The sequence below is a fragment of the Lampetra planeri genome, unplaced genomic scaffold (assembly GCF_965212315.1).
Source record: "Lampetra planeri unplaced genomic scaffold, kcLamPlan1.2.h2 scaffold_253, whole genome shotgun sequence".
NCBI classification, from domain to species: Eukaryota; Metazoa; Chordata; class Hyperoartia; order Petromyzontiformes; family Petromyzontidae; genus Lampetra; species Lampetra planeri.
The window spans coordinates 7501-23622 of record NW_027615081.1 but is presented as its reverse complement, the minus strand read 5'-3'; the positions used below and the strand labels follow the sequence as shown (position 1 = coordinate 23622).

At 54.3% G+C, this 16122-nt stretch overlaps 1 protein-coding gene across 1 annotated transcript in view; it reads left to right on the top strand.

Annotated features, from left to right (window-relative positions):
• Positions 1-3375: 3375 nt before the first annotated feature.
• The window catches only part of LOC144740642 (transient receptor potential cation channel subfamily V member 4-like), a gene marked incomplete at its 3' end in the record, with an annotated part of 18659 nt that continues 5912 nt past the window's right edge, over positions 3376-16122 (top strand). Inside the window, 9 exon segments of the mRNA XM_078623437.1 lie at positions 3376-3411; positions 5852-5938; positions 8756-9020; positions 10096-10251; positions 12218-12358; positions 12598-12657; positions 12862-13004; positions 13919-13951; positions 13953-14015. Coding sequence (XP_078479563.1) covers positions 3376-3411; positions 5852-5938; positions 8756-9020; positions 10096-10251; positions 12218-12358; positions 12598-12657; positions 12862-13004; positions 13919-13951; positions 13953-14015 — 984 coding nt within the window.

Sequence of the window (16122 nt, the reverse complement as noted above, 5' to 3'; positions counted from 1 at the left end):
CTCAGCCGGCGTTCACGCCCGGAGCCGCCGGTTGAATAATTTATTATTATTGATTCATCATTCTTGTAGCTGTTGTTGTTGTAGTTGTTGTGTAGTATGTAGTGTATAGTAGTATTGGGTAGTGTATAATAGTGTATAGTGTAGTATGTAGTACTGTATAGTAGTGTATAGTGTAGTGTATAGTAGTGTAATGTGTAGTGTATAGTAGTGTAGTGTATAATGTAGTGTAGTGTATAGTAGTGTAGTATGTAGTGTATAGTGTAGTGTATAGTGTAGTGTATAGTAGTGTATAGTGTAGTGTATAGTGTAGTATATATAATGTGTGTAGTGTATAATGTAGTGTATAGTAGTGTAGTGTATAATGTAGTATAGTGTATAGTAGTATAGTGTAGTGTATAACGTGGTGTAGTGTATAATGTAGTGTGCAGTGTATAGCGTGTAGTGTAGTGTATAATATAGTGTATAATGTAGTATGTAGTGTAGTAGTGTAGTGTCTAGTGTAGTGTCTAGTGTAGTGTATAGTATAGTATGTAGTGTAGTGTATAGTGTAGTGTCTAGTGTAGTGTATAGTAGTGTGTAGTGTATAGTGTAGTGTATAGCGTTGTAGTGTATAGCGTGTAGTGTAGTGTATAGTGTAGTGTATAATGTAGTATGTAGTGTATAATGCAGTGTATAGTGTAGTGTATAGTATAGTGTATAATGTAGTATGTAGTGTATAGTGTAGTGTATAGTGTAGTGTATAATGTAGTATGTAGTGTATAATGCAGTGTATAGTGTAGTGTATAGTATAGTGTATAATGTAGTATGTAGTGTATAGTGTAGTGTATAATGTAGTGTATAGTATAGTGTATAATGTAGTATGTAGTATAGTGTATAATGTAGTATGTAGTGTATAGTGTAGTGTATAGTGTAGTGTATAGTATAGTGTATAATGTAGTATGTAGTGTATAATGCAGTGTATAGTGTAGTGTATAATGTAGTGTATAGTATAGTGTATAATGTAGTATGTACTGTAGTAGTATAGTGTATAGTGTAGTATACAATGTAGTGTAACGTCCCAGCCGTCTCTCCTGTGCGTGCACAGAACTCCAGAGCGAATCATCAGCAGCAGCAAGCAGCTCCATCCCACCGCTACGTCCAGAAGCAGCAAAAGAAACAAAACAAGAAGAGACAGCGAGTGCAGAGAGCTTGTACTGCCATGGACGATCAGGACGGTGGCGGCGGTGGTGGTGGTGGTGGTGGCGGTGGTGGTGGTGGTGGTGGCGGTGGTGGTGGTGGTGATGAGCTGGATTCTAGGGATCAGGTGGAAGGTGGATCTGCAGATGCTCCACGTGTGCCACCCACCACCACCACCACCTCGGGTCTTCGCTCGCGAATGACGGAGGCGTTCAAGGTGAGAGCATCGTGTATGTGTGTACGTGTGTGTGTGTACGTGTGTGTGTGTACGTGTGTATGTAACTGTGTGTGTGTGTCTGTGTGTGTGTGTGTATGTCTGTGTGTGTAACTGTGTGTGTGTACGTGTGTGTGTGTGTGTGTGTCTGTGTGTGTGTGTCTGTTAAGGCTATACGGGGGATCTTTGTGTCTGTGTGTCTGTGTGTTGTACGTGTTTGTGTGTCTGTGTGTATGTAACTGTGTGTGTGTGTGTGTATGTCTGTGTGTGTAACTGTGTGTATGTACCTGTGTGTGTGTCTGTCTGTGTGTGTGTGTCTGTGTGTGTGTCTGTGTGTGTGTGTGTGTATGTCTGTGTGTGTGTTTGTGTGTGTGTGTGTCTGTTTGTGTGTGTGTCTGTGTGTGTGTGTCTGTGTGTGGTATGTGTGTGGGGAGTGGTGGGTGTAGTGGTTAGCGCGCTGCGCTATGAACCTGGCGACCCAGGTTCGATTCCCGCTCACGGCCAACACCAGTGACGATTATCTGAACCGGTCCTGGGCCTCCCCTAGGTCGACTCAGCCTTAAATGAGTACCTGGTGCAGTGTGTAAACATCGCTAGCACTGGGGAGACAAAGGCGGTCGGGCGTGGTGCTGGCCACCCACCCCCTCGTGGTGCCGTTCTGGCCTTCATAGGTGCTACTCGCTAACAGCACTTGCCCCTACAGTCTCTTAAGGCTATATGGGGATCTTTGTTGTGTGCGTGTGTGTCTGTGTGTCTGTGTACCTGTGTGTGTGTGTGTGTCTGTGTGTGTATCTGTGTGTCTGTGTGTGTGTCTGTGTGTGTGTCTGTGTGTCTGTGTGTGTGTGTACCTGTGTGTGTGTCTGTGTGTGTACGTGTTGTCTGTGTGTGTACGTGTGTGTGTGTCTGTGTGTCTGTGTGTCTGTGTCTGTGTGTGTGTGTACCTGTGTGTGTGTCTGTATGTGTGTGTACCTGTGTGTGTGTGTCTGTATGTGTGTGTCTGTGTGTCTGTCTGTATGTGTGTGTCTGTGTGTCTGTCTGTGTGTGTGTGTCTGTGTGTCTGTCTGTGTGTGTGTGTCTGTGTGTGTGTGTCTGTGTGTGTACCTGTGTGTAGTGTAACTGTGTGTGTGTCTGTGTGTGTGTAACTGTGTGTGTGTCTGTGTGTGTGTGTGTGTGTAACTGTGTGTGTCTGTGTGTGTGTGTGTCTGTGTGTGTGTGTGTGTACCTGTGTAACTGTGTGTGTGTCTGTGTGTGTGTGTGTAACTGTGTGTGTCTGTGTGTGTGTGTGTAACTGTGTGTGTCTGTGTGTGTGTGTGTCTGTGTGTGTGTGTGTGTACCTGTGTAACTGTGTGTGTGTCTGTGTGTGTAGTGTAACTGTGTGTCTGTGTGTGTGTGTAACTGTGTGTGTGTGTGTGTAACTGTGTGTGTGTGTCTGTGTGTGTGTGTAACTGTGTGTGTGTGTCTGTGTGTGTGTGTGTGTAACTGTGTGTGTGTGTCTGTGTGTGTGTGTAACTGTGTGTGTGTGTGTGTCTGTGTGTGTGTGTGTGTGTGTCTGTGTGTGTGTCTGTGTGTGTGTGTAACTGTGTGTGTGTGTGTGTCTGTGTGTGTGTGTGTGTGTCTGTGTGTGTGTGTCTGTGTGTGTGTGTGTGTCTGTGTGTGTGTGTAACTGTGTCTGTGTGTGTGTGTAACTGTGTGTGTGTGTCTGTGTGTGTCTGTGTGTGTGTGTAGTGTAACTGTGTGTGTGTGTGTGTCTGTGTGTGTGTGTCTGTGTGTGTGTGTCTGTGTGTGTGTGTGTCTGTGTGTGTGTGTGTGTCTGTGTGTGTGTAACTGTGTGTGTGTGTCTGTGTGTGTGTGTGTCTGTGTGTGTGTGTGTGTCTGTGTGTGTGTGTAACTGTGTGTGTGTGTCTGTGTGTGTGTGTAACTGTGTGCAGGTCGTTCCCACTTACTCCCACGTGACCCCCTACGGAGGTCAGAGGTCAAAGGCCCCAATGGACTCCCTCTACTCGGCGGCCTCGCACGAGACGGCGGAGACTCCACCACGTGACTCGCCCGGCAAGCCCAACAGGCGCAGGCAAAGCTCCCCCAGGTAGCCTCCAGCAGGGCTGCAGGGGCAAGTGCTGCTAGTGGTAGCAGTGTCTATGTACTACACACACCACACAGACAAAGCTCCCCCAGGTAGCCTCGAGCAGGGCTGCAGGGGCAAGTGCTGCTAGTGGTAGCAGTGTCTATGTACTACACACACCACACAGGCAAAGCTCCCCCAGGTAGCCTCCAGCAGGGCTGCAGGGGCAAGTGCTGCTAGTGGTAGCAGTGTCTATGTACTACACACACCACACAGACAAAGCTCCCCCAGGTAGCCTCGAGCAGGGCTGCAGGGGCAAGTGCTGCTAGTGGTAGCAGTGTCTATGTACTACACACACCACACAGGCAAAGCTCCCCCAGGTAGCCTCCAGCAGGGCTGCAGGGGCAAGTGCTGCTAGTGGTAGCAGTGTCTATGTACTACACACACCACACAGGCAAAGCTCCCCCAGGTAGCCTCGAGCAGGGCTGCAGGGGCAAGTGCTGCTAGTGGTAGCAGTGTCTATGTACTACACACACCACACAGGCAAAGCTCCCCCAGGTAGCCTCGAGCAGGGCTGCAGGGGCAAGTGCTGCTAGTGGTAGCAGTGTCTATGTACTACACACACCACACAGACAAAGCTCCCCCAGGTAGCCTCCAGCAGGGCTGCAGGGGCAAGTGCTGCTAGTGGTAGCAGTGTCTATGTACTACACACACCACACAGACAAAGCTCCCCCAGGTAGCCTCCAGCAGGGCTGCAGGGGCAAGTGCTGCTAGTGGTAGCAGTGTCTATGTACTACACACACCACACAGACAAAGCTCCCCCAGGTAGCCTCCAGCAGGGCTGCAGGGGCAAGTGCTGCTAGTAGCACCACCTATGATGTACACACACAGGCAAAGCTCCCCCAGGTAGCCTCCAGCAGGGCTGCAGGGGCAAGTGCTGCTAGTAGCACCACCTATGATGTACACACACAGGCAAAGCTCCCCCAGGTAGCCTCCAGCAGGGCTGCAGGGGCAAGTGCTGCTAGTAGCACCACCTATGATGTACACACACAGGCAAAGCTCCCCCAGGTAGCCTCCAGCAGGGCTGCAGGGGCAAGTGCTGCTAGTAGCACCACCTATGATGCACACACACAGGCAAAGCTCCCCCAGGTAGCCTCCAGCAGGACTGCAGGGGCAAGTGCTGCTAGTAGCACCACCTATGATGTACACACACAGGCAAAGCTCCCCCAGGTAGCCTCGAGCAGGGCTGCAGGGGCAAGTGCTGCTAGTAGCACCACCTATGATGTACACACACAGGCAAAGCTCCCCCAGGTAGCCTCGAGCAGGGCTGCAGGGGCAAGTGCTGCTAGTAGCACCACCTATGATGTACACACACAGCCAAAGCTCCCCCAGGTAGCCTCGAGCAGGGCTGCAGGGGCAAGTGCTGCTAGTAGCACCACCTATGATGCACACACACAGGCAAAGCTCCCCCAGGTAGCCTCCAGCAGGGCTGCAGGGCTGCAGGGGCAAGTGCTGCTAGTAGCACCACCTATGATGTACACACACAGGCAAAGCTCCCCCAGGTAGCCTCGAGCAGGGCTGCAGGGGCAAGTGCTGCTAGTAGCACCACCTATGATGCACACACACAGGCAAAGCTCCCCCAGGTAGCCTCCAGCAGGGCTGCAGGGCTGCAGGGGCAAGTGCTGCTAGTAGCACCACCTATGATGTACACACACAGGCAAAGCTCCCCCAGGTAGCCTCGAGCAGGGCTGCAGGGGCAAGTGCTGCTAGTAGCACCACCTATGATGTACACACACAGGCAAAGCTCCCCCAGGTAGCCTCCAGCAGGGCTGCAGGGGCAAGTGCTGCTAGTAGCACCACCTATGATGTACACACACAGGCAAAGCTCCCCCAGGTAGCCTCCAGCAGGGCTGCAGGGGCAAGTGCTGCTAGTAGCACCACCTATGATGTACACACACAGGCAAAGCTCCCCCAGGTAGCCTCCAGCAGGGCTGCAGGGGCAAGTGCTGTTAGTGGTAGCAGTGTCTATGTACTACACACACCACACAGACAAAGCTCCCCCAGGTAGCCTCCAGCAGGGCTGCAGGGGCAAGTGCTGCTAGTAGCACCACCTATGATGTACACACACAGGCAAAGCTCCCCCAGGTAGCCTCCAGCAGGGCTGCAGGGGCAAGTGCTGCTAGTAGCACCACCTATGATGTACACACACAGGCAAAGCTCCCCCAGGTAGCCTCCAGCAGGGCTGCAGGGGCAAGTGCTGCTAGTAGCACCACCTATGATGTACACACACAGGCAAAGCTCCCCCAGGTAGCCTCGTGCAGGGCTGCAGGGGCAAGTGCTTTTAGTGCTAGCGAGTAGCACCACCTATGATGCACACACACAGACAAAGCTCCCCCAGGTAGCCTCCAGCAGGGCTGCAGGGGCAAGTGCTGTTAGTGCTAGCGAGTAGCACCGCCTATGATGCACACACACAGGCAAAGCTCCCCCAGGTAGCCTCCAGCAGGGCTGCAGGGGCAAGTGCTGTTAGTAGCACCACCTATGATGTACACACACAGACAAAACTCCCCCAGGTAGCCTCCAGCAGGGCTGCAGGGGCAAGTGCTGCTAGTAGCACCACCTATGATGTACACACACAGACAAAGCTCCCCCAGGTAGCCTCCAGCAGGGCTGCAGGGCTGCAGGGGCAAGTGCTGCTAGTAGCACCACCTATGTTGTACACACACAGACAAAGCTCCCCCAGGTAGCCTCGAGCCGGGCTGCAGGGGCAAGTGCTGTTAGTAGCAGCAGTGTCTATGTACTACACACACAACACAGACAAAGGTCCCCCAGGTAGCCTCGAGCAGGGCTACAGGGCTGTAGGGGCAAGTGCTGCTAGTAGCGAGTAGCGCCGCCTATGATGCACACACACAGACAAAGCTCCCCCAGGTAGTCTCGAGCAGGGCTGCAGGGCTGTAGGGGCAAGTGCTGCTAGTAGCACCACCTATGATGCACACACAGGGACAAATCTTCCCCTGCGAACCAGGTGAGGTAGTCAACATCTCATAGCCACCGTGATGATGATGATGAGAGAGACACAGACCTCCTGTAGACCAGGCGAGGTAGTCAACATCTCCTAGCCACCGTGATGATGATGATGATGATGATAATGATGATGATGAGAGAGACACAGACCTCCTGTAGACCAGGCGAGGTAGTCAACATCTCATAGCCACCGTGATGATGATGATGATAATGATGATGAGAGAGACACAGACCTCCTGTAGACCAGGCGAGGTAGTCAACATCTCATAGCCACCGTGATGATGATGAGAGAGACACAGACCACCTGTAGACCAGGCGAGGTAGTCAACATCTCATAGCCACCGTGATGATGATGATGATGATGAGAGAGACACAGACCTCCTGTAGACCAGGCGAGGTAGTCAACATCTCATAGCCACCGTGATGATGATGATGATGAGAGAGACACAGACCTCCTGTAGACCAGGCGAGGTAGTCAACATCTCATAGCCACCGTGATGATGATGAGAGAGACACAGACCTCCTGTAGACCAGGCGAGGTAGTCAACATCTCATAGCCACCGTGATGATGATGAGAGAGACACAGACCTCCTGTAGACCAGGCGAGGTACTCAACATCTCATAGCCACCGTGATGATGATGATGATGAGAGAGACACAGACCTCCTGTATACCAGGCGAGGTAGTCAACATCTCCTAGCCACCGTGATGATGATGATGATGAGAGAGACACAGACCTCCTGTAGACCAGGCGAGGTAGTCAACATCTCCTAGCCACCGTGATGATGATGATGATGATAATGATGATGAGAGAGACACAGACCTCCTGTAGACCAGGCGAGGTAGTCAACATCTCATAGCCACCGTGATGATGATGATGATGATAATGATGATGAGAGAGACACAGACCTCCTGTAGACCAGGCGAGGTAGTCAACATCTCATAGCCACCGTGATGATGATGAGAGAGACACAGACCACCTGTAGACCAGGCGAGGTAGTCAACATCTCATAGCCACCGTGATGATGATGATGATGATGATGATGAGAGAGACACAGACCTCCTGTAGACCAGGCGAGGTAGTCAACATCTCATAGCCACCATGATGATGAGAGAGACACAGACCTCCTGTAGACCAGGCGAGGTAGTCAACATCTCATAGCCACCGTGATGATGATGATGATGAGAGAGACACAGACCTCCTGTAGGCCAGACGAGGTAGTCAACATCTCCTAGCCACCGTGATGATGATGAGAGAGACACAGACCTCCTGTAGACCAGGCGAGGTAGTCAACATCTCCTAGCCACCGTGATGATGATGAGAGAGACACAGACCTTTTGTAGACCAGGCGAGGTAGTCAACATCTCCTAGCCACCATGATGATGAGAGAGACACAGACCTCCTGTAGACCAGGCGAGGTAGTCAACATCTCCTAGCCACCATGATGATGAGAGAGACACAGACCTCCTGTAGACCAGGCGAGGTAGTCAACATCTCCTAGCCACCGTGATGATGATGAGAGAGACACAGACCTCCTGTAGACCAGGCCAGGTAGTCAACATCTCATAGCCACCGTGGTGATGATGATGATGAGAGAGACACAGACCTCCTGTATACCAGGCAAGGTAGTTAACATCTCATAGCCACCGTGATGATGATGATGATGAGAGAGACACAGACCTCCTGTAGACCAGGCGAGGTAGTCAACATCTCATAGCCACCGTGATGATGATGATGATGAGAGACACAGACCTCCTGTAGACCAGACGAGGTAGTCAACATCTCCTAGCCACCGTGATGATGATGAGAGAGACACAGACCTCCTGTAGACCAGGCGAGGTAGTCAACATCTCCTAGCCACCGTGATGATGATGAGAGAGACACAGACCTCCTGTAGACCAGGCGAGGTAGTCAACATCTCCTAGCCACCGTGATGATGATGAGAGAGACACAGACCTCCTGTAGACCAGGCGAGGTAGTCAACATCTCCTAGCCACCGTGATGATGATGAGAGAGACACAGACCTCCTGTAGACCAGGCGAGGTAGTGAACATCTCCTAGCCACCGTGATGATGATGAGAGAGACACAGACCTCCTGTAGACCAGGCGAGGTAGTGAACATCTCCTAGCCACCGTGATGATGATGAGAGAGACACAGACCTCCTGTAGACCAGGCGAGGTAGTCAACATCTCCTAGCCACCGTGATGATGATGAGAGAGACACAGACCTCCTGTAGACCAGGCGAGGTAGTGAACATCTGCCCCCCGCGTCTCTGCCCCGTGAGTGTGCGTGTCCTCACGGCAACTCCGCTGGGCTCGGACGCGGGCGGCGGTGGCGACTGGAGGATGGGTGGGACAGCGACGGGGGGGAGCGGAGAAGGAGGAGGAGGAGGAAGAGGAGGCCAAGTACCGTCGGGCCCACCACCCGCGACTACTACGACCGGGAGGTCCTCTTCGACGCGGTCGCACGCGGATCGGCCGAGGATCTGGGAGGTCTCCGTGACTTCTTGCTGCTCAACGGGAAGAAGATGTCCGCTGAGGAGTTCAAAGGTTGCTCGCTTGCTCGCTTGCTCAGTCAGTCACTCAGTCAGTCAGTCGCTCGCTCGCTCGCTCGCTCGCTCGCTCACTCACTCAGTCATTCACTCACTCACCCACTCAGTCACTCGCTCAGTTACTCGGTCATTCACTCGCTCGCTCGCTCAGTCACTCACTCACCCACTCATTCACTCGCTCAGTCACTCGCTCAGTCACTCAGTTAATCACTAACTCAGTCACTCAGTCAGTCACTCGGTCATTCACTCGTTCAGTCACTCGCTCGCTCAGCCGCTCGCTCAGTCACTCGCTCACCCACTCAGTCACTCGCTCAGTCACTCATTCATTCACTCGCTCAGTCACTCATTCATTCACTCGCTCAGTCACTCACTCAGTCACTCACTCAGTCACTCACTCACCTGCTCAGTCACGACGCTGTCGCACGCGGATCGGCCGAGGATCTGGGAGGTCTCCGTGACTTCTTGCTGCTCAACGGGAAGAAGATGTCTGCTGAGGAGTTCAAAGGTTGCTCGCTTGCTCGGTCACTCGCTTTCTCAGTCAGTCACTCACTCAGTCAGTCACTCGGTCGCTCGCTCGCTCAGCCGCTCGCTCATTCACTCACTCACCCACTCAGTCACTCGCTCAGTCACTCGGTCATTCACTCACTCACCCACTCAGTCACTCAGTCATTCACTCGCTCAGTCACTCAGTCAGTCACTCGCTCAGTCACTCACTCAGTCAGTCACTCACTCAGTCACTCACTCGCTGACTCACTCACTCAGTCACTCACTCACCCACTCACCCACCCACTCACTCGCTCAGTCACTCGTACGCTCGCTCGCTCAGTCACTCGCTCACTCACTCAATCACTCACTCAGTCACTCGTACGCTCGCTCAGTCACTCGCTCACTCACTCAGTCACTCACTCAGTCACTCGCTCAGTCACTCGCTCAATCACTCGCTCACTCGCTCAGTCACTCGCTCACTCACTCAGTCACTCACTCACTCACTCACCCACCCACCCACCCACTCACCCACCCTCTCTCCCACTCACCCTCCCGCTCACCCTCTCTCCCACTCACCGGGTGAGCAGAGCCTGACACAGGCAAGACGTGCCTGCTCAAGGGCCTACTCAACCTGGCCCCCGACAAGACCAACTCCACCATTCCGCTGCTACTGGAGGCTGCGCGTGACACGGGCTGCTTGCACGAGTTCGTCAACGCCGCCTACACGGACGACTACTACCAGGGTGAGGAGGACTCCACCCTCACACTCCACCCTTAGACTCCACCCTTAGACTCCACCCTCACACAACACCCTTAGACAACACCCTTACACTCCACCCTCACTCCACTCTTACACTCCACCCTTAGACTCCACCCTTAGACTCCACCCTTGGACTCCACACATACACTCCACCCTTACACTCCACCCTCACTCCACCCTCACACTCCACCCTTAGACTCCACCCTTAGACTCCATCCCGCTGCTACTGGAGGCTGCGCGTGACACGGGCTGCTTGCACGAGTTCATCAACGCCGCCTGTGTGTGTGTGTCACTGTGTGTGTGTGTGTCACTGTGTGTGTGTGTGTGTGTGTCACTGTGTGTGTGTGTGTCACTGTGTGTGTGTCACTGTGTGTGTGTGTCACTGTGTGTGTGTGTCACTGTGTGTGTGTGTGTCACTGTGTGTGTGTGTGTGTGTGTCACTGTGTGTGTGTGTGTCACTGTGTGTGTGTCACTGTGTGTGTGTGTCACTGTGTGTGTGTGTCACTGTGTGTGTGTGTGTCACTGTGTGTGTGTGTGTCACTGTGTGTGTGTGTCACTGTGTGTGTGTGTGTCACTGTGTGTGTGTGTGTCACTGTGTGTGTGTGTGTCACTGTGTGTGTGTCACTGTGTGTGTGTGTGTCACTGTGTGTGTGTCACTGTGTGTGTCACTGTGTGTGTGTGTGTCACTGTGTGTCACTGTGTGTGTCACTGTGTGTGTCACTGTGTGTGTGTGTGTCACTGTGTGTGTGTGTCACTGTGTGTGTGTGTGTCACTGTGTGTGTGTCACTGTGTGTCACTGTGTGTGTGTGTCACTGTGTGTCACTGTGTGTGTGTCACTGTGTGTCACTGTGTGTGTGTGTCACTGTGTGTCACTGTGTGTGTGTGTCACTGTGTGTCACTGTGTGTGTGTGTGTCACTGTGTGTCACTGTGTGTGTGTGTGTCACTGTGTGTCACTGTGTGTGTCACCAGGTCAAACAGCCCTCCATGTAGCTGTAGAGCGCCGCTGCCTGCACTACGTGTGTGTGTGTGCGTGTGTCACTGTGTCTGTGTGCGTGTGTCACTGTGTCTGTGTGTGTGTGTCACTGTGTGTCACTGTGTGTGTCACCAGGTCAGACAGCCCTCCATGTAGCTGTAGAGCGCCGCTGCCTGCACTACGTGTGTGTGTGTGCGTGTGTCACTGTGTCTGTGTGCGTGTGTCACTGTGTCTGTGTGTGTGTGTCACTGTGTGTCACTGTGTGTGTCACCAGGTCAGACAGCCCTCCATGTAGCTGTAGAGCGCCGCTGCCTGCACTACGTGTGTCTGTGTGCGTGTGTCACTGTGTCTGTGTGTGTGTGTCACTGTGTGTCACTGTGTGTGTCACCAGGTCAGACAGCCCTCCATGTAGCTGTAGAGCGCCGCTGCCTGCACTACGTGTGTGTGTGTGCGTGTGTCACTGTGTCTGTGTGCGTGTGTCATTGTGTCTGTGTGTGTGTGTCACTGTGTGTCACTGTGTGTGTCACCAGGTCAGACAGCCCTCCACGTGGCTGTAGAGCGCCGCTGCCTGCACTACGTGTGTGCGTGTGTCACTGTGTCTGTGTGCGTGTGTCACTGTGTCTGTGTGCGTGTGTCACTGTGTCTGTGTGTGCGTGTGTCACTGTGTGTGTCACCAGGTCAAACAGCCCTCCATGTGGCTGTAGAGCGCCGCTGCCTGCACTACGTGTGTGTGTGTGCGTCACTGTGTGTGTGTGTGTGTGTCACTGTGTGTGTGTGTGTCACTGTGTGTGTGTGTGTGTCACTGTGTGTCACTGTGTGTGTCACCAGGTCAAACAGCCCTCCATGTAGCTGTAGAGCGCCGCTGCCTGCACTACGTGTGTGTGTGTGCGTCACTGTGTGTGTGTGTCACTGTGTGTGTGTGTGTCACTGTGTGTGTGTGTGTGTGTCACTGTGTGTCACTGCTTGTGTCACCAGGTCAAACAGCCCTCCACGTGGCTGTAGAGCGCCGCTGCCTGCACTACGTGCGCCTGCTGGTGGCCGCGGGGTCCGACCTTCACGCCCAGGCCCTGGGCAAGTTCTTCAGGCCCAAGGAGGAGGGCGGATACTTCTACTTCGGTAACCCTGGGAGAACTTGGCGGTTGTCATGGAGACAGCGGCAGTTGTCGGGGAGAGCTTGGCGGTTGTCAGGGAGAGAGTGGCGGTTGTCGGCGAGACCGAGGCGGTTGTCAGGGAGAGTGGCGGTTGTCAGGGAGAGCTTGGCGGTTGTCAGGGAGACAGTGGTGGTTGTCATGGAGACTGTCGCGGTTGTCATGGAGACTATAGTGGTCCTCCCTCCCCTCCCCTCCCCTCTCTAGGTGAGCTCCCACTCTCCCTGGCCGCCTGTACCAACCAGCCGGACGTGGTGCATTTCTTGACTTGCGGTGGTGGTGGCGGTGGCGGTGGTGGTGGTGGCGGTGGTGGTGTTGGTGGTGTTGGTGAGCGTGGTGGTGGCGGTGGCGGTGGTGGTGGTGGTGGTGGTGGCGGTGGTGGTGTTGGTGGTGTTGGTGAGCGTGGTGGTGGTGGTGGTGGTGGTGGCGGTGGTGGTGTTGGTGGTGGTGGTGTTGTTGTGGCTGGTTGTGCTGGTGGTGGTGTTGTTGTGGCTGATCTCCGCCGCTGTGACTCGCGAGGCAACACGGTGCTACACGCCCTGGTGGCGGTGGCAGACAACACCAAGGAGAACACGCGCTTCGTCACCAAGATGTACAGCGCCCTGCTCATGCAGGTCAACCATCATCACCATCACCATCATCACTATCATCATCATCACCATCACCATCATCACCACCAACACCAAGGAGAACACGCGCTTCGTCACCAAGATGTACAGCGCCCTGCTCATGCAGGTCAACCATCATCACCATCATCACTATCATCATCATCACCATCACCATCATCACCATCACTATCATCATCACTATCATCATCATCACTATCATCATCATCACCATCACTATCATCATCACTATCATCATCATCACCATCACTATCATCATCACTATCATCATCATCATCACTATCATCATCACTATCATCATCATCACTATCATCATCATCATCATCACCATCACCATCATCACTACCACCATCATCACTATCGCTATCATCATCAACACCACCACCACCATCACTACCATCATCACCATCATCACCACCACCACCATCACCACCACCATCACCACCATCACCACCACCACCATCATCACCACCACCATCACCACCATCATCATCTCCACCCCCCCCATCACCCCCCCCCCCCTCACCGCCCCCTCACTCCCCCCTCACCCCTCCCCTGCCCCCTCACCCCCCCCCCTCACCCCCCCCTCACCCCCCCCCTCACCCCCCCCCCTCACCCCACCCTCACCCCCCCCCCTGCCCCCCCCCTCACCCCCCCCCTGCCCCCCCCCCCTCACCCCCCCCCTACCCCCCCCCTCACCCCCCCCCTCACCCCCCCCTCACCCCCCCCCCTGCCCCCCCCCCCCTCACCCCCCCTCACCCCCCCCCCCTCACCCCCCCCCCCTGCCCCCCCCCCCTCACCCCCCCCCTCACCCCCCCCCTGCCCCCCTCCCTCACCCCCCCTCACCCCCCCCTCACCCCCCCCCCCTGCCCCCCCCCCCCTGCCCCCCCCCTCACCCCCAGGCAGCCCGCGAGTTTCCGGGCTTCAACTTGGAGGTCGGTCAACAATCACGACGGCCTCACCCCACTCAAGATGGCCGCCAAGATGGGCAAGATCGGGGTGAGTCGCTCACCCACTCGCTCAGTCACCCACCCAGTCACCCACTCACTCACTCAGTCACTCAGTCACTCGCCCACTCACTCACTCACCCAGTCACTCACTCACCCACTCGCTCAGTCACCCACCCAGTCACTCAGTCACTCGCCCACCCACTCACTCACTCACCCACTCAATCACTCAGTCACTCACCCACTCACTCACTCACGCGCCCAGTCACTCACACAGCCACTCAGTCACTCGCGCAGTCACCCACTCACTCGCCCAGTCACTCACCCAGTCAATCACTCACCCACTCACTCACTCACTCAGTCACTCACACAGCCACTCACTCACTCGCCCACTCACCCAGTCAGTCACTCACTCACTCACTCACTCATCCACTGACTCACCCAGTCACTCACACAGCCACTCACTCACTCAGTCACTCACCCAGCCACTCACTCAGTCGCTCACTTAGTCGCTCACCCAGTCACTCACTCACTCAGTCACCCACTCACTCACTCACCAACTCACTCACTCGCCCCACTCACCCAGTCGCTCACTCAGTCACTCACTCAACCAGTCACTCACTCTGTGTGACTGCCCTACATGACATCATAACAACAGTCTGGACCACTGGACGGGTTCTGCAGGATTTGAAGGATGCCCTGGTGGTCCCCCCTCTTTAAGAAGGGGGACCGCACAGACTGTAACAACTACAGGGGCATCTCACTCCTCAGTGTGCCGGGAAAGGTCCTGGCAAGCATTATTCAACATCGCCTTGCTAGGCACGCTGAGGAGAGGCTTGCGGAGCCCCAATGCGGGTTTCAGGAAAGGGCGGTCCTGCACAGATGCCATATTTTCTGTCCGTCTGCTACAGCAGAGGTGTAGGGAATTCCAACAAGACCTACATCTCTGCTTTATTGACCTGGTCAAGGCCTATGATACCATCAGTAGGCCTGGGCTCTGGGTTGTTCTTCGTGCTTTCGGAGTCCCTGACCCTCTGCTCACGATCATTAAGGACCTTTTCATCGGTTGCGTAACGCTGTGTGGAAGCTACCTGGTCTGTCCGCTCCGCACGAAGCTTCGGGTCTTCTCGGCCACGGTCATTCCCTCTCTTCTCTACGCTTGCGAATCGTGGACCCCCCTAATGGAGCATCTTCGCCGGTCGGAAACATTTAGGCTGGCCTGCCTACGATCCATCCTGGGGTTTAACCAGGCTGGATTATGTGAGGAGCTCACAAATCCTTGAAAGATCTGGGCAAAGTCCCATCGGTGAGCTCCTCCGGCAGACAAGGCTGCTTTGGCTGGGTCACGTTGCCCGCAATGCCCAGCCACCGCATGCCTAAACAGCTTTTGTTCGGCCAGATTTAGGGGGCTAAACGGGCGCGGCATGGGCTAGAGAAGAGATGGAGTGATGTGGTACAGGAGGATGTGGAGCTGAGTGGACTTGCCGATGACTGGTACCAGCGGTGTCAAGATCGGCCTCAGTGGAGGAGGCTCGTGAAGGACGCTACTGGGCAGTTGGAGGCAGTCGCCCTCCAACAACAACGGAGGGCGGAGGAGCGACGCTCACAACAACGAGCGGAGCGCCGGGTGGCTAAAGCATAACAAGTTGGCACAGTAGGGGGCACAGGTGGTGCATCAGCCAGTCATCTCGGTCATCTCAGTCAGTCGACCCGTGGCACCTGCTGGGTCTGCCCCGTGACCTCCTGCCAGCGGGCGTTCGACACTTCACGTGGCCTCAAGGTGCACTTGGCCTGGCACAAGCGTCGTGGTGACCTCACCGCCACTTAGTGGCGAATGGCGGTTGTTGTTGTGTGTCTGTGTGTGTTTCTGTGTGTGTGTCTGTGTGTGTCTGTCTGTATGTGTGTGTGTGTCTGTATGTGTGTCTGTGTGTGTGTCTGTGTGTCTGTGTGTCTGTGTGTGTGTGTATGTATGTATGTGTGTCTGTATGTGTGTGTCTGTATGTATGTGTCTGTGTGTCTGTATGTATGTCTGTGTGTGTGTCTGTGTGTCTGTGTGTATGTGTCTGTATGTGTGTGTGACTGTGTGTCTGTATGTGTGTGTGTGTGCGTGTGTCTGTGTGTGTCTGTATGTGTGTGTATCTGTGTGTGTGTCTGTGTGT